This window comes from Artemia sp. Qi Xiang Cuo, chromosome 20 (genome assembly GCF_049724085.1).
Source record: "Artemia sp. Qi Xiang Cuo chromosome 20, ASM4972408v1, whole genome shotgun sequence".
Classification (NCBI taxonomy): domain Eukaryota; kingdom Metazoa; phylum Arthropoda; class Branchiopoda; order Anostraca; family Artemiidae; genus Artemia; species Artemia sp. Qi Xiang Cuo.
Genome location: NC_142813.1, coordinates 8,911,732 through 8,936,577, shown reverse-complemented (window position 1 = coordinate 8,936,577; position 24,846 = coordinate 8,911,732). Strand labels below are relative to the sequence as shown.

General features: G+C 36.3%; 1 protein-coding gene across 1 annotated transcript in view; it reads left to right on the top strand.

Annotated features, from left to right (window-relative positions):
* Window positions 1-9,877, top strand: part of LOC148939847 (gamma-glutamyl hydrolase-like) — a 62,140-nt gene extending 52,263 nt beyond the window's left edge. Inside the window, exons 6-7 of the mRNA XM_089106481.1 lie at window positions 4,364-4,595; window positions 9,693-9,877. Of these exons, the coding sequence (XP_088962607.1) occupies window positions 4,364-4,595; window positions 9,693-9,817 (357 nt within the window). The 3' untranslated portion in view covers window positions 9,818-9,877. The remainder of the gene's footprint in view (window positions 1-4,363; window positions 4,596-9,692) is intronic.
* Window positions 9,878-24,846: the final 14,969 nt, after the last annotated feature.

Genomic DNA, 24,846 nt, shown 5'->3' with positions numbered 1-24,846 from the left:
ATATATATATATATATATATATATATATATATATATATATATATATATATATATATATATATATATATATATATATATATATATATATATATATATATATATATGACTTACTTTGACTTAAGGCTCCTGCCGCGTTGGGGTTGATGTAGAGAGCATGACAACTCTGCTCCTCCAGCCTGACCGGTCTGCTGTTATTAGTGGGGCCTCGTTGACAGCAATGTTAGCCACCTCCAGGAATTTGTCGAGGCTATCCTTCCATCTTGTCTGAGGTTTGTCCCTCGGGCGAGACCAGCCATGAGCTCTAGCGTCAAAATCGTAGACTATTCGGGCTGGGGTTGTCGTCAGCATACGCAGGAGGTGTCCGAACCATCTGAGAGTACGCTACGCTTTTTGGACGAAGAATGGCACAAGGGAGGTGAGTGCAAGCAACCTTGCGTTGCTTACAAAATCGTCCCCGAGGAGGACCGAGCTTATGGATGCATTATAAATTCGCATCTTCGTGCACCTAGATAAATGCGGCATTCTCCGGAGATTGTTGAGCCTTCCTACGATAGACGAGGCTTTTGAAATTCAGCTGCACACCTCTTCCTCTATAGAACCGTCATTAGACAGCACGGAGCCAAGATAAGTTTTTTACATCTTCGACAGGAGCTCCGCAAACAGTTATGTTCTCAGGGGGCGAGACTGGGCTTGGAGACTCAATTGTCATTATCTTCGTTTTAAGCCGGTTTATTTTCAGCCCCACTTTTGCTGCCTCTTCCTGCAGGACTTCCAGAGCGTCGGTCAACTGGTCGATTGAGTCAGCAACGAGACCAAGATCATCTGCAAAGTCAGCGTCCGTCAGAACTTGATCTTCAAACTGCAAACCAAAGGGCAGGTAATTTGTTTTTCGTGTCATGACACGGTCTAACACGCAATTGATCAGTTCCGGGGCGGCGGAAAACCCTTGGCGTACACCTGTTTTGATGCCGAATGTCATGCTCCGTTTGCCGTTAACTTGGAGACGCAAATCACGGTCTCTTAAAGCTTTTCAAACAAATTGCAGTATTTGTCTGGTAAACCAATAAATCGAAGTATCAGCCAGAGTGAGTTGCGATCCACCGAGTCAAACGCAGTTTTGAAGTCCACAAAGGCTACATATGCTTTCCTCCTGAATTCCTTCGTCTTCTCAATTAACTGACGCATGGTAAAGATTTGTTCGACAGTGGATCTTCCGGGCGTAAGCCCCGCCTGCTGGACTCTCCTCTTTCTTCTGAGGATACTCGTGCATCTATCCAGCAGGGTCATAGCAAAGAGCTTTCCAGGCACTGATAGTAGTGTTATGCCTCTGTAGTTCGAACAGATGCTCTTGCTCCCCTTTCTCTTCCATAAGGGGAGGATTACACCAACTCGCCAGTCCTTCGGGATCCACTCTGTGTGCCAAACCACAGAAAACAGCATGTGGAGCCAAAGTAGCATCGCCGGTCCGGCATACTTCAGGAGCTCAGCAGATATTCCACATACGCCAGCCGCTTTGTTGTTCTTCAAACGTTTTACTACTGTGTAGATTTCTGATGACGCGAAAGGAGTTTCTGTGTCACTTGTCAGCAGTTCCTGGATGCTGGCAGCTAGGCTGACGAGTTCCTGGTCAGTCTGTGCTACGGCTTCGGTGTTGAGGAGGCCCTAGAAGTGGTCCTTCCATCGACTAACCTGGGAAGCTTCGTCACTGAGTGGCTGTCCATCCACAGAGACAACAGATGCAACCGAGAGGGCTATAGAGACTGCCAACTTCACCTTTCTTGGCTGCACCCTCTTGCTCATGTGCTTTCCTTTACACAGACTGCTTCTCGTCTCGCTGTATCAGTTTGTTGCGGACACCATTAAGGCTACTATGGGTTGGCATGTCAACGAGTAACCTCACCTTACGTCTCTACTCTCTGATGTCAAGCGTATCTGACTGAATCCACGCTTTATTAGCGCGCTTTTTCCACCCAACATTTGCTGTTGCTGATTCCAGGTCATTCTTTTTGAACGAGAGCCATGCGTCCTCAAAACTTTCAAATAGCAGGAGTGCGTCAAAGCGGTTCGAGACATAAATGACATATTTCGAGCGTATCTTCTGATCGCAGAGGCGAGAGATATTGATCACAGCGCCGTTCTGGGTGCTGGGCTTTGAGCCTTAGTCGCATATTAGCGACGATGAGGCAATGGTCAGTGTTACCAATTTCAGCTGCCCTATACGTCCTGCAGTTACTGATCGAAGACCTCCATCTCTGTGACACGATGATGTAGTCGATCATTTTTTTGGTATGGCCGTCGTTGCTGTACCATGTATATTTGTGATGATCCTTCCTTGCAAAAATGGTATTCGTGATCATAAGGTTGTGCATGCTCCAGAGTTGTAGAAGCCTTAGACAATTGTCATTTAAGGAATCCGGAGTAACTGGTCCACTGTCTTGTCACCATAAGTTGTGGTTGTCACTCACAGTTGCATTAAGGTCACCCAGGAGAATGATAATATCGTGCGGAGATATCTTAGACAATTCATTCGCCAGGGCACAGTAGAAGGTGTCCTTTGTTTTGGTGTCGGCTTCATTTGTCGGGCCATAACAATTAAGGATCGTCATTTTCCCTTGCTTTTGCCTGGGTTGAGCATTACCGATTCTATCCGAGACGGGAGTGAATAACAGTAGACACTTCTTGGATTTGTCATCAAGAACTAGTCCGACTCTGTTTCTTCTGGTGGTTGTCTGGCCAGACCAGAGAAGGTGGGTTTCTGTCATTCCATCAATAGAGATGCGGAATCGCTTCAGTTCCATCGCCAGAAGCGTCTTAGCTCCGGGAAACTTTAATGTCAATACATTCCAGGTGATAATTAGGAGGCCACCTTGGTCAAGAAGATTAAAACGCTGGTCATTTCTCAGTCCAGGGGCAAGCAAGGGTCGTGATGGGATAAAAGAAGGTTCTCGGGTGGAGGGTTGCAAGCCCAACCGACCCTAGGCATGGATTCTGATTGGAGCCAGGATTTACCTGGATACTGAGAATCCTGGGGTGGGCTCCATCCACCTCATGAGGTTGAGGCCACCCTGATCGGAGCGTTTAGTTAGGGGAAACCCCGTATCCAGAGGTACGTGGTCAGCAGACATGGTCCGAATCATTCCGGATGAGCTCCATATATGGCCTGCAACACACATATATATATATATATATATATATATATATATATATATATATATATATATATATATATATATATATATATATATATATATATATATATATATATATATATATATATATATATATATATATATATATATATATATATATATATACATATATATATATATGAGTGTTATTTTACTTAAATAATCTTTTTCATAATTGGATTAGTGCTAATAAGAAAGACAGTTTATATTTCAGTAACGGTGTTATCATAAGCTAATTTATATTTCCCTCCACAAACCTGCTTTCTTTCATTTTTTTTTTTTAATGCACTCAGGACTCGATATCTATTATAACTGAGACTCCGTCTTGTTATCTGTTGTAACTGAGGATGATTGTCAACTATACAGTACAAAAATTATGAATATTGACTGAATTTAGTTGAACATTAGTATCTTGAAAGCATAAATTTTGGGTTCAACAGAATCCGTCTTAAATGCCTCCTCCCCCAAGCATTTTCTCCATTCCCTATGCATTTTCCTAAACATAACAGATTACCAGTCTAGTTTTTCCCTTATTTACCCCGTCTTTAAGGATATGAGTAAGAGAAGCTTGAATTATATGAACCAGTTATTTATAGAGTAATCGTTTTAGTCCAAAACCTGAGATGATAAGTAATCCCGACTCGTTGCCGAATATTCCAAGTTAATCCCTCGGTACGTTGGAGTGACGTTTGCCACACAAGCGTGGTAAAATTTGTGTCACACGTGGCATACCCTGCGCCACCGTTAGGCAACCAGGTGAGTCTATTTACTGAATAAATCACATAATTGAAGATGATGACCCTTTGAACAGATTCTTTCCGAAATCCGTTGAAAAGCTAAATGGGTCCAAAAAACTTTAGCTTGTGATGACGAGTTATTTTTTCCCGTCCCAAATTTATTCAATATGCGTATGAGTCTACAATGATGGAGTGCCGCGTTTTCCTCCATGTGTAGTACACTCAGCGCCACCTGTAGAGGTTACCTACTGTAGCGTCACCTGTAGGCTAGCTTTCACCATACCAAGTATGGTCGCGACACGTGTGGCATCCGTTGCACGGTGTATACAATTTTAAAAAGTGGGAAGCTCCTTAGTAATCTTATTAGTCAACTAGTTCGTTACCTCTTAGAAAACAGAGTTAACAATGTGTTCGTAATCCAATTTTTTTTTTCAATAGAACATGACCTTATCTCGACTAGATGAGACATATCGAGTTCTTGCAATAAATCACGATAGTAATGGTCTTGAATTCGTCTCTCTATGGGAAGGGATAAGCGAGCCATTTTATGGTGTTCAGTTTCACCCCGAGAAAAATGTATTTGAGTGGACAACAAAATATCTTTCCATACCTCACAGTGCAGAGGCTGTTGAAAGTGGAATGTTCTTTGGTGAATTCTTCTTGAGTGAGGGTAAGATTTTCTGTTTTTGTGCTTTTCGTTTTTTAGGGTTTCCTAAAGAAACATTCTCCAAAGTGCGGATTCTATTCAAAGTGGAATATTCTTGGGTGAATTCTTCGTGAGTGATGGTAAGATTTTCCAAATTCGGAGGAGGGAGCTGTGCTAAAGATAGTTGCTTTTTTTGGAAGTCTGGGCTAGACCAGGGAAATTTTACTCTCGTGATCACCCCCGATGCTTAAAGGTTTTAAAACTGTTGAATAATGTCCAAATTTTACATTTAATATTTCTTTATATTTATTATTTCGTGGATTTGAACAGTAGGCAAAGCTTAGTAGACTGGAAGGGACTTTGGAAGGGACTGCTACTGGAAGTAGATTGGAAGTGGACTGGAACTTTACTTTTTATATTTCATGCAAGTGTTTTATGTAATTTTTCGCTAGAAAATAGAAAAGTATGGGGTGAACCAAATAAGGAAGAAAGATACGCATGTAGGAATTCATTTTGTGGGGCAGCGCTTTTAATTGGGGGGACCATAAACAACGCAATATCTACCCATGCCGCACAGTGTGGAAGCTACTAAAAGGGAAATGTTCTATGGTGAATTTTTCTCTAGTGATGGTAATATTTTTTTGGCATTTATTTTTTCATCTTTGTTAAAGAAGCACGGGTAAAAACAAAGTGATGGTAATCCTGCACGCCTAATACATTTGAGAAGGATTGGTATCATTGAGCACCCTATTCAACAATCTTTTGAAATACGATGGTCAATACCCTGAATATTACACCCCTTTACCTAAAGGGGGAGCTATATTCCTAGGCGATATGCAAAATTTTGATGATTCCTTTGATTTGTTTTATTTTTGTATACTAATTTCCTTTTAGCAGTAAATTAATAATGCAAAATATTGACAATTAAAAAAAAGTAACAAATTTTTGTTAGGAGGAAGGGGTGTAAAACTTAAAAAATTAAGCTGTAACGAAATATTAGTGCCATTGAATACCCTATTCAACATTCTTTACAAATACATTGGGTGCTACTATGAATGGTCGATAGTCGTGCGTCCTACCCCCCCCCCTAATGGAGGAATATATAACCCTAGGCTATATTAAAAGCAGGGAAAGGCATAGATTAAAATTGAAAAAACCGTAAAATCTGATTGATAGAAAATTTCTGCATATCATAAAAAAAGAGTTTTGCTATAATAGTATTTTCTTGTGGAAGCTCTGTATTTAGACTAAGGCTACGTCTGATCCTATTAGGTATCACACAATTGTCATAGTAGCAACCCTTATATATAGAAAGAATGTTGTATGGGGAAATTCAATGGTACCTGGTACCACTATTTTGCTATTAGTGTTTTCTTCTCCGAATTAGTGTTTATAGAGGATTACCAAACTGTACTCTTTGTCCTGTCGGTAATTGTAAGTTGTCATCCCAAGTCCAAAATAAATGCTGAAGCAATAACAATCTGTGTTTTAAGACAATTTTATAAGATTCAAATTCGCTTCATTCGATACGATCTTTAAAACGAACTCAATTTTAAAAATGTCTCTCTTTTTTGGTTTCAACTGGAATGTTTCGTGATTATTTTGTAGACAAGTCCAGATTGAACTCTCATGTTATTGTAGGTTTGTATATTAACCATATATTTGGGATATAAGGAAAACAAATTGACAAACCTATAACCCAAGTTTTAGCCAAAGAACTTGCCAATCTGCTTCCCAACCCTGGAATCGCTGAAGAGGATCTAGACCAGGAGGCAGAAAGACTCACAGAAAGCATGAACCGTGCGTTTAAACAAGCAGCCCCTCCAACTCTTGTTGAAGAGGAGAACCAAGCCAATAACTGGTGGACTTCCGGACTTCAGCCAAAGAAGAAAACTGACCCGAAGGCTGCTAAGAACTGCTATCTGAACGAATAATCCCGAAGACTGGGATGCTTACCCGGAACTTTTAAAACCCCTGAAAAAGGAGATAAAAGAGAGCAAAGAGAACCTAATAGAGGACTTTCTAAGAGAGTATAAAGCCACGGAAAGCTACAGCTTCCCTAATTCAATGTCAACGGATGGTGGAAAAGAACCGGGGCTTGACTCCCAATAAGATCATGTTTTTATACAAGATGGTAATAAGACCGATTTTGTCATATGGAATAGTAGTTTGGGTCAATTCAACTCGAATTGCGAGCCACATAACCCTCTTGGTGCACAGGATAGCATGCCTAAGGATTACTCAGCATATTATGGAACCGCTAGGGCATCCATGGAGCTTATTTTGGAACTTCTACCCGTAGAAAATTTTCTAGAGGAAGAACAAGTAAAAAGTGCTATTAAACAACAGATAAACAGTCAATGGACCTAAAGACAGCAGATTCGAATTGGGAAAAGTATTTGTCATGAAGGACAGAAAGGATGTGGAGCAGATGAATCTACTCCAGCAAAGTAAAGCGATAACATGTTATACTGATGGTTCACGGTTTGATGGGAAATTGGGGACAGGAGTGGTAATGTATCAGAACACTCCTGATGTGGGCGAGGAGGTAATCAGTTATCACCTGGTAAAATTTGCTATCGTTTTTCAAGCTGAAATGTTCAGAAGAGAATGGGCAGCTGGAAGACTGTTGGGAATGGGAAGTACAGGAAAAGATATATGTATCTAACTAACAAACAAGTATGCCTAAAGGTTCTTCAGAATGTAAAGAGCCGGCAATATAGAGAATTGGAATGCCATGAAGCCCTGAATAGCCTGGCATCCAAAGGAAGCCAAATCACGCTGATGTGCGTCCCAGGGTACTCTGGAATAAAGGGTAATGAGACGGCAGATGAAGCAGCTAAGGCTGGGACATCACTGAAATATTTTGGTTTGGAACCTTTCATCCCAATTTTTCAGAGTTGCTGGAAGGTGGCAGTGAGGGGTTGGAGCAATGAGAGAGCGGAACAAAATTGGCAACGAAGGAATTACTCCCGAAGTTCAAACCCACCGTGACTAAAAATTTCCTACGACTGAAAAGGTCCGAGACGAGAATGGTTACAGAAGCCTTAACAGGAATTGTAAATTTCGGGAAACATCTTTCCCGAACAGGAAGGGGTGAATTCCCATTATGTCAAAAATATGAGATGGCCACTGTGGAAACAAGAAGCCATCTGCTAGAAGAATGTCCAGCTAGGATTAGACACCGGCTTGAGATATTTCATAATTTTATTGTTAAGCTGGAGGACATAGTAAGGGAAGGAGAAGTCCGACAGCTGGTAAGATATATGGTAAGGGTGGGGAGACCGAACCCCTCATTGGTCCCCCTATAACCATAAATAGAGCCTAGTTTCTGACGTGTAGAGGCAATGGGCTTTGAAGGCATGAGACTCAACCCACTGATAGTGGATCCACCCCTTCTAATAATAAATAATAATAATAATAATAACCAGAAATTATCCATTATAGCCTGAAATTCTCAAAAGCTGTAGACAGAAATGGCTGGATTTCTTGAGTTTTTACTGTGGTTTATTTATTTCAAGGTAACCTTGAACCTTGACATTAACAACCTTGAACCTTGACATTGTTAACCTTGGTTTAACATTAAAATGTTGCTCCTTCCGAGGGGTAGTTCCAGGGACTGTTTTTGGTACACGTGACTCCCCAGAAAGTGAAAACATGCACTAAATACAGAGTTAAAGGGTCAAAACCACCATTGGAGGCATTCGTGCCCTCCCCCACCCCTCCGAGATAAAAAATTATGTATCCACATTTGATTATTTCCAAACAATAAGGTAGATTACCATTGATTATTTCCTCATGAAATGAAAAAAAGAAAACTCTATTTTCCAATTTACTTTTCTTCCATTAGTATCGCCTCATGAGAGCTTTTTTCCCTTTCGGAAGATACCCACTCAGACAGCTGGTAATTACCTAATTGCTAGAACTAGCAACATATTTAGAATCAAATAAAAGATGGTGCTATTAAACGTTACTCTTTTACAGTAAGATTTGCATCACCATGGTAGCCTTGCAACTAAAATCTGAGCATTACAGTAAGGCTGTACACTTGATCAAATATCGTGCTAGAAGGGAATAAATATATAATTAAAAATTCACGGAGAGCAAAAAAGTGGGTTTTATAGGTATTTTCTATTTTTATATTTATGTCCATACACACATATTTTTCCCCGTAAGGTTGTAATGAACCAAATGAGAATCAAAATGTCCTACCTCCGACATCGTAAACATTAAATCAAATTGAGCAACAAATACTGAAAAAGATGTAAAAAAAAAATAATTTGTTTTTGACTTTAGATTGAAAGTCCCCCCCCCCTCTCTTTCAAGGTCACACATAACCCATCATAATTGTGGCAGTTTTATTTAGTCTATTATAGTTTCGACCTAAATATTTAGTGCTGTTTTGAAAAGGAAATTAAAACTTTTAATTAATCAGGAGATGATGGTGGTGGGAGGGGGCTAAAATCTAATTTCTCACTTCATTTCCTTAACAGTAAAAAACCTCCTTAGCTAAAAAAAAACCAAATGAGTGGAGCCCTGATTGGAAGTTTTAAAATTATTTTTAAATAAAAAAAAAAGATGACGTTAAAAGTGTACTCTATGATAGTTGAACATAAATCTGAACTTGTTTCCATTAGACTCAGCTAATTGAAGCACTGCAAATAGACTTCGCTAATCTAATACAGAATTGTGCAGTAGCCCAATATTCTATTATCGCTTCTCCAACTGTCACCCAAATGGAAAATATTCCAGCCCCTACAGACGTACTACAGCTGACTAATATGAAGATAAGATGTTAATCTTCATATTTATTCCTAGAGATGGCCTTTGAGACAAACCCTTGTAATTATCAGAAGCCTTCAGGGGTGTAGGGCGCGTTGAAGGGCTGTCATATTGCCCTTCAGTTGGTTTTGACTATTAAAAATGACTAGAGCTTAGAACTTGAGAATAAATATTATACCAGTTTTTATGACCATCCATTCTATATGATGACCTTAAGAGGAGCGGGAATATAACAAAGCATACATTGACTATGACACCATGTTTGCCGAAATTCCTCGATTAAATCTTGATTTTTGTAAAACTTTTTAACAAATAGAGCTCATTTTTTCCTAATTTTAGCGAGAAAGAGTGACCACAAATTTCCAAGCCTAGAAGAGGAAGAGAATTACCTCATATATAACTACCAGAAGACTTACGTTGGAAACAGAAATTCTACATTTCAAGAGGTCTATTTCTTTTATTGAAGTTACTTTGAAAACTGTATAATTTACGTATTTCTGTGTGATTATATACCTTTCTCAAAAGTCTATAAAACATATATAAGAATTGAATTGTCGGTAAACTAACATACGAAGATAAAGCAGCCAGCGCCACACACGGTGTAGCGTCTGGCGACTTCATTAAAAAGTATAATATTAAAAAAAAAAAAGTTGGGTATGACAAATCAACAATTTAGTGATTTAAGCTGAATATCTCTGTAAGAGTTTTTTTTTTTAAAATGATTTCAGTCAGTCGGAAAAAAACAAAATTGAAAAAACAAAGCAGATATTTTGGCAGGGACCTCCACCAAGCCGTTCTCAGCAGCGAAAAACACACAAACATACACACAAAAAAAACTAACCATTAACACAGCCTGTCCAATAATCTGGTCTTTGTTAATATAATTAACTGAACTTGGTTTGAAACGAGAAGGAATATTAGTTGATTCTCAGGGTAAAATGAGTTTATAGAAATATATCCAGTATTTCTATTTACAACTAGGTCTTTATGCACGTATCTTTTAGTTTCAATTGGGTCTTTTAAAATTAGAGTAAACCATTTGCTTTGCAAACTAAAGTTGTCTCGTCAAAAAAAACTAAATGATCTGATGCTCGAAAGCGCATAGAGCCAAAGCTTAGTGAAACTCATCACTTTTATTTTTAAATTTTATAAATTTATTTAATGAAAGCTTGTGTTCGTGTAGTCTTTCACCTAATTGTGGACGGATTCTGCCAATTTAAAACTCTCTAAAGGAACACGGAACTCAGTAAACGCCACACCCAAGTACGGGACCAATTTCTTCTTTCCCAGAATTGAAAAATAACATTCAGCTAATAGTCTATTTTTGAAGGAGACAGAGGGATTGTGTTTCTGAAAAAAATTATCTAAGCTTATCCTCAAGACGAGGAACATACTGTAAAATTGCAAAATTTTTGTTTTCACTTAAAACTTGAAAAGAAAAAGAAAAATTCAATAAATGTATTGCTACCCAACAAAAGGTATGAGCCTGATATTTTCAAAATCTACCGTGTATATGCTACCGTGAATGTCCGAAATCTAGTAAATTTCGACATTTACCGGTGAATGACCGAAATTCCTTTTTCTCTGCTTGGATTCAATTAGCTTTGCGAGCCGGCTTTTTAGTCTTGTGCAAGCTATGATGGTAAAAGTTAAAGTTAGGTTAAATTTGGTTGGAAATATCGGAAATGGGTTATAAACCTCACCAAACCAAACCTCAACCAAAAACCTCAAACCAAACCAAACCAGTCATCATTAAACCTTGCATTAATTTGAAAAAGTTGACTGGAAACGCTGACTAAATCCAAGGAGAAAAATATATTTTGGACATTCACAATTTTGGACATTCACCGGTGAATGTCGACATTCACGAATGTCGATCATTCACGGTAACATATACAATAAACACTGTATTTCCTTTATTGCGTTTTTATCTTTTTTAAAACTGTAGAAAATTTTAGTTTTCCTCTTTCGATGGAATTGAAAGCGACAAAAAAAATTTTTTAGGAGGGGGGGCAAAATAGGTTGACCCGATAAACTTGCGTTAGGAGCAAGTTTAATTAACGCAAACTTGCGTTAATTTAGTAAACTACACTACTTTAGACTACGTTAGGGGGGATCTCCCACCTCCTCGCCCCTCCCTGAATCCGCCACTGCATTAACGTGACATTAAGGAAAAAAGTTTACAACTCAAGATTTGGAATTGAACTCTCAGTCAATAAAGCGTAAATTATTTTTGACCAAGAAGCGTTTTTTTCCTCAGTATTATCCAGAACTTTTTGTATCTGTTTCACTGCCTAAGAAATGGACTTATCCCCATTTGAACTTTTATTTGTTCATCTGCACTAGTAATACTTCCTGAGACATTTACATATGTCAGAGCCATACTAAATTTGGTTCCTTTTGACAAAATACTTAGCGTAGCTGCACAGATGCAAAAACCTTTGATGGTAAATTTTCTAAGAGCAGACTAAGGCAAAATCTAGGAAAAAATTTCTGGACTGTTAAAATCGTTAGAATTGTAATTTGGACAACTTTATTGAGAATCGAGTTTTGATCATTTCAAATCGTCTCGGAATAACGTCTGTAGGCTATTACATATTTGGTTAAAATCTAGAATGGATGAACTGTGATAAAGAAAACTTTTCAACTCAGAGGTTTTATTACTGAATGTGTCTCATCTATTAAAATTTGAGATCTATTTGAGATCTCATTTGAGATCTATTTGAGAGGCCTATTTGAGATCTCATTTTCGGAGACCATTGACCCCAAACTAAAAATTCGTTTCCATAATTGGGTTTTGTTCGCCCAAGAACTTAGGGATATAGTTTTCAGGCCACTCGAAAGAATAGATTTGGGCTCTTTTTTGGGCCCTATCTTCAGGCAAAGGATCTACTTGCGCACTCCGCTGTCTGTGGCCCAAAATAAAAAAATAAAAAAATCAAATAAAATCAACTTTCTAACAAGTTAGGATTCAAACTTGTTAACAAACTTGGTTGCCTGCATGAGATTCTAGGAGGGCGGGCCTATTAGACTTAGGTAACTTGATCGCCTGTATACAAGTTTAAAATCGATCACAAATAAAGTTTTTCGGCCCGTCTTCGGGGAGTTCTGCACCCCAGTCTAGTTTTATGTGGATTAGAGCTCCCTTGGCATAGGAAAGTTGAAGGTTTTGAAAGTTTTCAGCTCCCTTGGCATAGGAAAGTTGAAGGTTTTGAAAGTTTTCTGGATAAACGAGCGGTCAAACTGTGTGCCTAAGTGTAGATTAAATTGGAAAGAATGAGAAAGAACCCATTTCCTTTTGTAATCTCGCAGGAAATTACATTGACAAATGAGATTTACATGTCTTTTAACAGGATTAAGAAATTTTAAACATCATTGGTCAAATGCTTCCAGTATGCTTGACGTAAATACGTTCTAAGACCAAACTGGCTATATATGACGTTTAGTAAGAAAAAATTAAACCTATTTAATTAAATAATTAAATTAAATTATTCAAATAGGTAAGAATTGATAAAATTAATAATAATTTTATATAAATAGTAATTTTATAATTAATAACAATAATTAATAAAAATAATTAATAATTAAATTAAATAATCCAGAAAACTAGAAACGTGGGTAAATTCAGCCGGTTGAAAAAGTTTTCAACTGGCCAGTATTTCATCAGCCGATTTTTCTAACTGCTTAAAAGTCAACCTCGTGTCTTAATAATTTTCATAAATCTTTTTTGTTTTTATGAAATGTCATGCATATGATTATAATTTTTAAGTAAAAAAATGTTTTTTTTTTGTATCCAAATGTATTCAAATGTACCAAAATGTATCTGTTTTAAGTCAAAATCCAATTAGCAAAAACAACGACTCGGTTAGCTGGAGAAAATTTGGAGGCTAGGAAGAAGATTTTGGAGGCAAAATCTGCAGCTGGAGGCTAGTTAAAATCTAGGCTGTTATGTTTACTTGTGTAAAAGTTCTGCTTTCTTTACCCTCCCCTATATTTCGGAAACGGAACAAAAACGGTAAACATTAGATGGCGTGAAACTAGCGACAGTTTTTATGTCCTTTGTTTTTCTCTGTTCACACTGAGAGTCATGTTTGCAATAGTGTAGCATTCAATGTAGAATAAAATCTTTTAAATTTAAACATCTTTTATCGGAATAATTATTTCTTTGCAATTATATACCTTTTTTTAAGATTATTCATCCCTCTGTGTAATTTCTCTCATTTGTTGCTGGCAATTATATATCCTTACGCAAAAAAATACAAACTGGTCTTCATTTGATAAATTAATAAATCCCCTCTTAAGTACGAAATGATCCCTTATCTTTCCAAAAAAGAAAAGGAGAGATCACTACCCTATATTTCGGCATTGAAGAGGGTTGCTTAATCCCATTGGGTTGTTTTTGTGACATCAATTGTTTTATTTCATAGTGCCAATAACATTATTCCTTACGCTTATCCCAGAAAAGGAAACTAAAAGGAAACCAAAAAAGGTTTCCTTTTCTGGTTACTTAGTTTCCAGGATACTTAGTTTCCAGAAAAGGAAACTAAGTATCCTGCCTTTTGTTAACCCTTGTTCTATTTACCTGTGTTGATCTGTCCAATTAGGGGCTAGTAAAAAGAAAACACAGTTTCTGAGCCACAATATTTTTTAGAAGCAAACTTTCTATTTTTCTGGGGTGGCATGTTCTTCAAGTCAGAGCTAAGAGGGAAGTCTGAAATTATATTTGAAGGGGGGGGGGGGTCAATTATCAGTCCACCTTGTCCATTGGGTTAGCTTTTAAGGTCATGGATAGATGTGTATCAACCTAAATAAAAAGTTTCTGAGACATAGTTTCTTCAACGAATAGTATATTCTGGAATTAAAATTTAAAACGAGCAGAAATAAAGTCGTGTAACAAGTCAAGCTTAAAATGAACAGAAATTACTATAAATTAATAAATCTATCCTAGAGCTCACAGAAGTTAAAGCGAATAATTACTGCATATACAAATAGGACTGCCCCCTCCTTAGACCTCCTGAAGACTAGCGTGTAATTTGCGCAACTTTACGTTAAAAATCCTTTTCTTAGAAAACATTGTTTACGTTAGTTTAGTTTGTCGGATGGGGTGGGAAGATGTCCTACGGAAAGATTTAAGGGAAATGGGAACTTCTTGGGAGGGTACAAAGAAGGAGGCTTCGAATAGATTGGCGTGGAGGAGCAGTGGGCGTGGCTGTTGGCTTGAGTCGGTGCTTCCGTGAGCTGCTAGTAGTGGTAGTAGTAGTTTCTTAACTGATAAAGCTTTATTCTGGGTTGATTGTAGGAATCTTTGCAAAGCTTTTTTTGGAATTTTTGCTTTTTTGAAAATTTAACGTTGAATCAAAATGTCAAAGTTGTAGTTCTGTGCACACATTTTTAAAGAATATTTTCACTTTAAAATTCACATTGTTTATTTAATTTTTTTAAGGGGCTGAAACCATCATGACACCTGTTTAAATAAATGTATGTTTAGGATTACTTGTAAAAAGAGTTGTAAACGATTCAAGCCGATCGAATAAACGGTATTTTTTGCTAATTTCCAGGGAACTCGTGCCTGGAACTTACGGATGGTCATTTGGAAAAAAGTAAAAGTTTCAAGCCAATCAGAATAAAAATTTTGGCCAAATTTCGATCTCATTTTCGGAAACCAGTAACCTCAACATAAAAATTATTTTTCCATTTTGTTAGGGTTCCGTTGGCCCAGGAACATAATTTTCAAGCCGTTTCAACAAAGTTTCGGGCGCTTTATCGGGTCCCATTTTCAGGAAAATAATATTTTTGTGCATTGGGATGTTTGTGGACTAAAAAAATGCGGATGCAAGTTTCAAGTCGATCAAAAGTTAAGTTTTTTAGCCCATTTTGGGAGTTCCGTATCCCAGCCTGGTTTTATGTGGATTAAAGTCCTCTTAGCACAGGAACTAATAGTAATAAGTTTCAAGAAATTAAGTTTATAAGCTAATTAATTTAATTAGTAATTAATTAACTTAATTAGTAAGTTAATAAGTTAATTAATAAGTTAATTAGTAAGTTAATTGAGTTAATTAATTAAGTAATAAGTTAATTAATTTTCAATTTTTCTCCCTTTTTGTGTAAATCAACTTCTTCAAATGTTTGTATACAATTCGGCATCCTTAGACTGGGAGTTTAAAAATTCAAGTTTCAAGCCGTACAAAAGTTTCGGCTTTTAATCTGGGGCCAAATTCTGTTCCTTTTTTGAGCCCCTATTTCCGGGAGAAATCATATTTTTTTCTATTTTTTTTTGCGCATTAATATTCACTTGGCCCAAGGATTTGAAAGTATAAGTTTCAAGTCGACCGTAAAAAAGAGGCTTGTGGCCCTTTTTAGGCCTTATTTTTTAGAGAACCAGTTTTTTCTTACTTTTCTCTGGCACTGGTGTCTGATTTGTCCTAAGACGTTTCATGTTTCAAGAATATTGAAAAAAAAATAAAAATTGGGACCTTTTATGGGGGGCTGATACTCCACATTGATTTTTTTTAATGCATAAGGTTCTCTTTGGCACAATGACTTAGGGTTGTAAGTTTCAAGCCATTCAGATGTATCGGGGCTCCAAGGGCTAAGAGACAAGTTTAACACCAATAAGAATGTGTTTTGGCCCATTGTTCCCAATGCCTGGGAGGGGGGGCATACGCAGAAAAACATGGGGTTCTTTTTCAGTCCCCATTTATAGGTGATCAAAATTTTATAAATCAATTTTTTTGTGTATTAGGGTCCGCTTGTCCCAAGAACTTACATGTGTATGTTTCAAGCCTGTCAAAAAATCGTCCTTTTTTGGTCTTCGTTTTTGGGAGACCCACTCCCCCAAACTAAGTGGGCCAAAATACTTACGGCTGTAAGTTCAAAACTGATGAAGGATCCGATAATCATTTCTCAAAAACACAAGGCCCCATAGCCCATAAAAATGTCCTTGAAATTTTTAAGCCAATCGGAGAGCCAACATCATACACGCCCACATTTTCTCCACTACAAAAACCAATCTAAAAACAATGAGCTGACTGCGTAATTTACGGTCCTTCCCCCTGGGGCTAAACAGGTCATACCATCCCTGGACAGATAGTTATTGGGTAGTTTCGTCTATTTTGAAAAAAAAAACGACTGCTAAGGAATTTGGTCCAACGCCAAAGATATTACGGAGTGCCCTGGAAAAAAGAACCCCATGAGAGAGAGACTTACCCTCCAATCGCTTTCAACAGTTTACAAGGTACTAGTACCTTTAATATCCGATTGAATGAGTCCCCCAAGTTTCTACGACCATTCCTGTCATATGAAATGTCAAGAAAAATGAGGGGAAGGCTCTTCCCTTTGTACTGCGTCAATGGTAGAGCGCTGACTGACGGACCGACCGTAATGTCCAGTTTCTATGCAATTCAAGCTACTAGTGCTCACTTATTCTTCTAGGAAGTGGGATAACTAAGGATTGCCGTTCTCAGAAAGGACTTGCAGTTTGTATCATAGGCAGAACAATAGGGCTACCTAAGTAAAGAGCGATATACACACAATGTATTGTTTTTTCTGACCAACGCACTTCGTATAGAAGGAGTTGATGTACAAACTTCAAAAGGGGCTCATTCGATTGTAAATCGCAAGTTCTAGTGGCCTTTTTAAGAGTCGGAAGCGATTGAAGAGCAATCCCCCGAACTCCCATCATTTCCCCAAATACATCCAAACAAATTTCTAGATAGCCACTTTGTTCAGCATATTTGAAAGGTCCAGCAATTGACAACCGCACCACAGCCCTCAGGGCAAGGGCTATAAGTTATACTAATTGCCCATAATTAACATATACGGTTTTAATGGATGGGCTGGTCGTGTAAAATCGGAGGGGGCTCATTTGATTGAAAATCAGAAGTTCTAGTGACTATTTTAAAAGTAAAAAGTGATCGGAGGGATCTTGTGTCCTTTTCAAAGGTCAAAAGTGATTGGAGGGCAAGCAGCCCTCCTCCCAAGCACATTAATTTTCCTAACAAAGGCAATCAAAATTTTTAGACATCCATTTAGTTCAGCATATTTTAACAGTCCGGTAAATACGTCTCTAGGGATATTGGGTATGTCAACTCCCAACAGTTATGCAAGTTGCCCATTTTGCTTTAACACTAAATGTGGCTTTAAAACTAAATCAAAAGGTACTGTTCTTATGTTGGTTGCCAATAAATCATCTCAGCAATATCCCAAGAACGGCTGAGGGTATTAAGTTGAAACTTTCAGGGCTACTACGATTGCTACTTCTACTCTTACAATTTATGTCAATCAAAAGAGTGTCAGTGTATTCTGGTTCTTAAAGAGCATAGGCAGATTTTTCTGAGAATGGTATTAAGTTTTATTTTTCAGGTAAACTTGAGGAGGTACAAAACTAAATTAAACAATACTATTTGCGTCAAAATTTACAAAAGGGGGGATGTTGTTAAAAAATGTTGCAAAAGTTTCTCCAGCATGCAAATAGCAAGCCAAGCTATGGATTCTTATAGAAAAAAAAATGTATATACATATTATTGTACATAGGAGGCATTTCGCTCTTTACTAAGTCAATGACAGTGCTTATCAAGAAACTATTGTTGCCTTGCGTTTAAAAAGGGCTGGGATATTTTTTCTTCTTTTTCCAGTTGAAGCTTTTTGCTTTTGATTGATTTATTCTCAGCTTTTGATTGATTTATTCTCTTTTTATATTTATTTTCATTTAGTTTTCCTTAAAGAATGTGATCTTGATTTGACTTTCTTGAGTTAAGCTTCCTCCTTCCTCAAAGGTCGTTTTGGGACCTCTTTGTTTACTATGTAATTGATGTGACGGCTGTATAAGTGTCTATCTTTAGCCGGTTGGAGGTGGAGAAGCTGCGGCAGGTGAGGTGTTGAAAAGTTACCTTTCCATATCTTCAGGGGCGATTTTTAGGGCGAGAACCATTCACATGACCATCGAAGACTATTTTTGGAAGATGGGAATTTCCATACGTTGGGTGCGGCCTAGCCTCCTAAGCTGTTAAGTTGCCCCAAGAGATTTTCATTCCAGACAAGGCCGTACCCAGAGGGGGGTGTTAGGGGGATCTGCAACTTCCCCTCAAAATGTTTGTCTGACTCGCAAAAACGTAACAAAAATCGATATGAAAAAATTTTGAATGCGTTTTTTGAGTTTTTTTTTGTAGCCCCCCCCCGATTTTTTTGTAAAAACCCCCCTCAAAAAATATCCTGGGTACGGCCTTGGTTCCAGACAACAGATTTTCGAGAAAATAAGAAAAAAGGTGAATCCTTTACCTCATTCAATCATTTAGCAAAATATACCCCTTTCTTGCAAAATAAATCTTCCTTCATTACCAAAATTGTTGAAAATTCATTTCTATATTATGTTCTATAACTTAACCGTGGTTCAGTAGATTCCCAGAATATTTTGCCCCTCTCTCTTTAATGTTGTCCCTCCCTCTCTCGTTAACTTTATCAATAACTGAGGCCCCAAGAGTTCTCACTAAATTCTGTCTCCAATACTCAGTACCTAGGCTTGTGCTCTTTTGGACTTGAAATGAGGGTAGCACTTCATTAACATTGGGACCCAGAGGCATTCAAAGGTGGGATAATCCCTCCCTACCCCCTGGACTAAGACTCCCTACCCCCATGGATACGGCCTTGATATTACCATATCATTACTATTTGTTTATTTAAGTTTTTTCATTCACAGTAATTTTTGATCGTGTTTATTCTAATACTGAATTAAATTGGCAGGGCTTGTGCCCTTTTTAATAGCCGAAATTATTGAAAGGCAACTCTCTTTACTTTTCAACGAAAAACCTACTTTTTAGTAATTTTTGAGCATAAAGGGGTCTTGTAATTAATACCGAGATAAGATGAATTGTTTTGCGTTTTAAAACTTTCTATTACGGCTACTTAAATTCATTTCACTAATTGGCTAATCCCTGTAGCCTATGAATTTCAATAGGTAAACATTAGCAACCACCTATATAAAAAGGGCTAAGAAGCTCCAAATATAAGATACCTTTTCAGCTCTAATAAGTTTCTTTTTTTATTTTATTCCAACAGTAGTGCCTGTGGAAAGTTTTCCATGGATAGTAAATAGAAAAAGTATTGTAACCCAATTTTTGTTTTTGGGGTCCTTCCATCTTGCTTGGTTACTGTGCAACTGAACCATGGTTTAATTCATTGCATTTAACTGAACCCTTGTTCATCTCAATCCATGTGCAACTCCACCACCATGCAAGTCAAACCCATGCGATCCAACCTTTTAACAATTTGACCGACCCTTTTTGACTCAGCCCCTTTTTTAAATCAGCAGTATAACTAGAAAATGTAATTCCCGTTGTATCAAAAGTGATAAAAGTAGACTTGATCAGAATGATCTGTATTCATATTGTTAATTCTTATCAAGGCTGTACCCAGGATTGTTTTTCGGAGGGGGTTTTACACAAAGATTTTTTTCGGAGGGGGGGGGGGGTTACAAAAAAAAAACTCAAAAAGCCCATATAAAATTTGTTTATATCCATTTTTGTTACGTTTTTACGAGTCAAAAAACATTTCGGGAGGGGTTCAAACCCCCTAAACCCCCCCCCTCTGGGTATGGCCTTGATTCTTATATTAGGTTTTTATTTAATTTTATGGTACCTTCATGCAAAAATATTCCTTCTCTCCCCCTCTGAAAAGAAACAATTTATCATTTTGTCTTACAGCTATGAAATTAGCAAAAATTTTTATGCCCAGGACCCAAACACGCTTGAAGTTCATGGTTGCAGCAATAGCTGCAACCACGAACATTTCCATGGACCAAAAGAACTATCGCGGTTCTTAATCGCGGTTCAGTACATTGATAAAGTTACATAAACAAAAAAATGCATCACAAATTTGTTTATATTCATTTTTGTTACGTTTTTACGAGTCAATAAAACATTTCGAGGGGTGTGGGGTAAACCCTACCCCCCCCCCAGGATACGGCCTTGATTACTGGAGACTTGATGTTTCTGTATGTAATCTTATGGAATAGATGTTGGTTGTATGCCACTGGCTAGCGGGCAGGCGAGCATCATAGAGAGCTGTTTAAGGTCTCATTCAAAAGGGAATTGCTATATTTAGTTCTTTTCGTAATTATTGAAACCTGATATTTAGATTTTTCTTTTTTAGTCCTGTTAGTAAATATATAAAGAGAATAAAGAGAAAAATGTACATTTTTTGTACAGACAAAACCATATAGATCCATTCCTGAAAGTTTCTTTCAATTTGTAATAAGTTATAGTTAGCAAGATGGACAAACTTTTCGTGTTTTCCACTAATTCGTTAACTGAAAGTTAACCATTGGATTCGCAATTCAGTTGTTTCAGATTATCATCACTGCTAAATTTACAACTGCCTTCAAGACCCTAGGCCTCTAGCCTGATTATATTCTCTAGGCCTCTAGCATCATCCCATCCCAGACCCCGTACCTCTATTACCAGGATATAGCCCTAGGCTATATATAAAACTTCCATTTATTTCGACGGTTTATATTATTTTTTGTGCTTATTTCTCAACAACCGTTAGTTCATAGTACCAAATAATACCAATAATAAAAAAAAAAAAAATAAACCTGCGACATTTTGTATATAATTTAGGGCTGCATTCAGACATTAGGTGTGCTGGGGCGCAATAACATAATGCCACATAACATATTTTTTATGTGGGCATAATATATTACATAATAATATTATGTAGCATAATATTATGAAACATATTATTTTATTTGGAAAGAACACTGGATCGTAAATCGAGTGGTTTGTTTATCTTTCAGCTAGCGAATGAATCGCAAGTTTAAAAAATTTATCGCCAAAACCAATAGCAAAAATACCTTACAAAGCTTGATTTCACTTAAAGCTTAAACCCCGTAAAACTATTAAAACATCAGATCTCACCTTAAGTTTAGGGCATTGCGACATAAGTTGGAAACTGCAAGCGAAGAAAGAAGCAAATTTTGAGCTTCTAATCAGCATTAGTTCAAAATTGTTTGCAGGCCAGGGGTTGAGTTGGGTCAAACAGGGATTAGCTTAAATGGGGTTAATTTACAGGAGGGTTGAGCTAAAGCGAGTTGAGTTAATCAAGGTTGAGTTAATTGAGGGTTAAGTTGCACAAGGATAGAACTGAAAGAGGGTTGAATTGGATGGGGGTTAATTGCACGGGGAATGAGTTGCACGGGCGTTGAGTGAAGTGAGGGTTGTGTTGCACGCATACCATATTCTTGACTTAGGTATTTCTGGAGCAACGATTTTAGCAAGAATTGATACACTGGTATATCTAGGCACTGTTGTGCCCTTTAGGATTACTTTATTTATTTCCTACCAAATTAGCAAACTGCTGCCCTAAATTGCCCCAAAGAAACCCCAACCAGGTGCTATAGAAACGACTTTAGTTTTACCAGGCTGTTTCTATCCTTAACTGGGACAATTCCTGAACAAATACTTCCTCTAGGTTTCTTAATGTACCAACACGATGGCTTATTATTACGCCATATAGCTGAATCTTCTAAATTCTCAGTAATTTTACCCCTGACCTCTATTTCATATACCCTTAAATCACACTTCAACACCTACTCTACTTCCCTTATTTTTCCCTTATTTTCGTAAGATCCATCATTCAGAAACTTCTTGTATAAAGCCCTGCTCTAACAAGCAATATGGCTAGTAACCTAGAATGACGTTTTTAACTTTCCTCCCTAAGATATCTTCTGCTACTTTGCAAACTATTTTCAGAAATTTTCCATCATTTTCAACATTACCAAGCTCTAAACTATTTAATTTCGTATCCAAATGTTCTTGAAAAGTTCCCCTGGAGTCTATCAACCTCATAACCACCCCGGAAGTAGTTACCAAACATATACATTAACAAAAAGACATTAATTAGGTGCAATATAATTTTATTATTTACCCATACTATCAATAGAGCCACAAACCATAGTAGTTTATAAGAAGAAATAACATAAGTAACACAACAAAAATAAATTCCAATGAATCGACAAGTTATTAAGGTTTCCATCAACCACAGTTGACCAAAAATTCAAAAAAAAAAAAAAAATCAGACAGTAAAAAGAGAAAACATAATAAAACCACGCAGTCTGGCGGGGCGGGCGGAAATTATAGATATTCATGGTGTCACCCAGTGTATATGAACAAGAAGAGAAATATAGAAAAGGAAAATATTACCATAGAACAAAACTATATAACAAAACCCTGAATAACCCTTTTCAAACCGACCTGGCAAATAGCTTCAGTATTAAAATTCTGAAAATAGGTTCGATGACTATTTCTTAGTTCTTAGCTTGAAAACTAACTAATAACTTACTTTATTCAGAATAATATTCTAATTAAAATAATAATCTACGATAAAACTAAAATTAATTCATCAAAAAACCTTTAGATAACCAAATTTCTTCAGTGCATAGAACGACGAAATAGCAAATGATTTCTTGGACCACACTGCTTTTCCATTTACGAAAACTTAAGCAAGAAAAACCAGGTTTTAATTTTAATAAAATAGTGAAACAATAAATAAAAACAAATAAACACTTTAATTAAAAAAGGCTCCAGGACGTGGGGCAAAATATTCGGAATATTTTTTTAATTAAAGTGTTTATTTGTTTTTATTTATTGTTTCACTGCTTTATTAAAATTAAAACCCGTTTTTTCTTGCTTAATTTTTCACGAGATAGTAATTCAAAAATCTTGCTCAAAGAAAACATCTCACAAGGCTCGGCCTCACATTAAGTTTAAACTGCATAATCTTAAGCCCCATCTTCATTGGTGCAATGGCTTGCCTTAGCTAGCGATTAGCCTTAATGCAGAACACTGTTGAATTTTCCTTACTCATCTTAGTTTGGAAGAAATGCCCGGTTAGAGGTCAATATATATATATATATATATATATATATATATATATATATATATATATATATATATATATATATATATATATATATATATATATATATATATATATATATATATATATATATATATAATATATATATATATTTATATTTATATATGTATATATAAATATAAATATATATATATATATATATATATATATATATATATATATATATATATATATATATATATATATATATATATATATATATATATATATATATAAATATATATATATATATATATATACATAAAAATATATATATATATATATATATATATATATATATATATATATATATATATATATATATATATATATATATATATATATATATATATATATATATATATATATAAATATATTGGTTATGAGAAATAGGAAGCAATGGTCTCTTTTAATCTTCTTATACCTACTAATTAGGAGTCTAAATAAAGGAGATGAAGGAGAAAAATATATACTAACAAGGTGAAAACGAAAGGAAGGTTTGGTTCGATCTAACCGTCATATACGTGAATCAAAACTTAAAAATTTGCTCTTAGCATTTTACGTATAAGCCCCTTAGGATGTATAATCCCTATGGACCTTATTACACCTATTAGGACGGGGCTTTAAGCCCCAGGTCTGATCAGACTTAAGACAAGTCTGATCAGGTAAAAGAAAAATAAACTAACTGATATACTAAATTCTGATTGCTTTAACAATTTGCTTTGAGTCAAGAGTAAAAATGACAATTCTGTGAAAATTATAACATAATTGCTGCATACATGTGAAAAGTAAATAAAGATGTTTAAGGGTGAGAAGAAAACAGCAAAGAAAAAGAGGAAAACAAAGAAGGGAATTGGAAGAAAGCACTTTTATAGAGAATGAAAATGAAGAATGAAGGAAAGAATGGAAATGATTTTCTAAATCTTACAGGTAATAAATATGGAGGGGAGATGTAGTAAAATATAAGAAACTAAACTGATTAAATTTGGATCAAACTTCCTTTTCTTTGATTCAACCCAAACTATGGCCCTAAAATGGCCAAAATACGGCCCAAAATTTAAACTCCCTGAAAGCTACTATCCGGGTTATCGCAACACTACCGTCATTTAAAACGGTGGTAGCTTGCTGTTTTTTCATTTAAAACGGTATTTAAACGTCATTCAAAACACTATCGTCATTTGCTGGTGGTAGCTTGCTGTATCGCCATTTAAAACGTCATTTAAACGTCATTCAAAACACTATCGTCATTTAAAACGGTGGTAGCTTGCTGTATTATAAATTACAATTTATTACAATTAATTAATTTTAATTCATTTTTATTTATTACCGTATTAGTTATTCCTATTTAATAATATAGTAATTTAAACACTGTGCACGTTTTTCAAGATTATGAGTTAGTTTTTTAATTATTAGTTTTTTAATTATTTTAATTATAGTCTGGCCCTATTGATGAGATATGTCTGAAAATACTCCAGATCAGGCGTTACCATAAATTAATTGATTTTAAATATTTACTATTATTTGAATTTTGACTTGAATTCAAGTTAGTATCAATTATTATTTAAAGTCTATTGTTTTTTCCCAC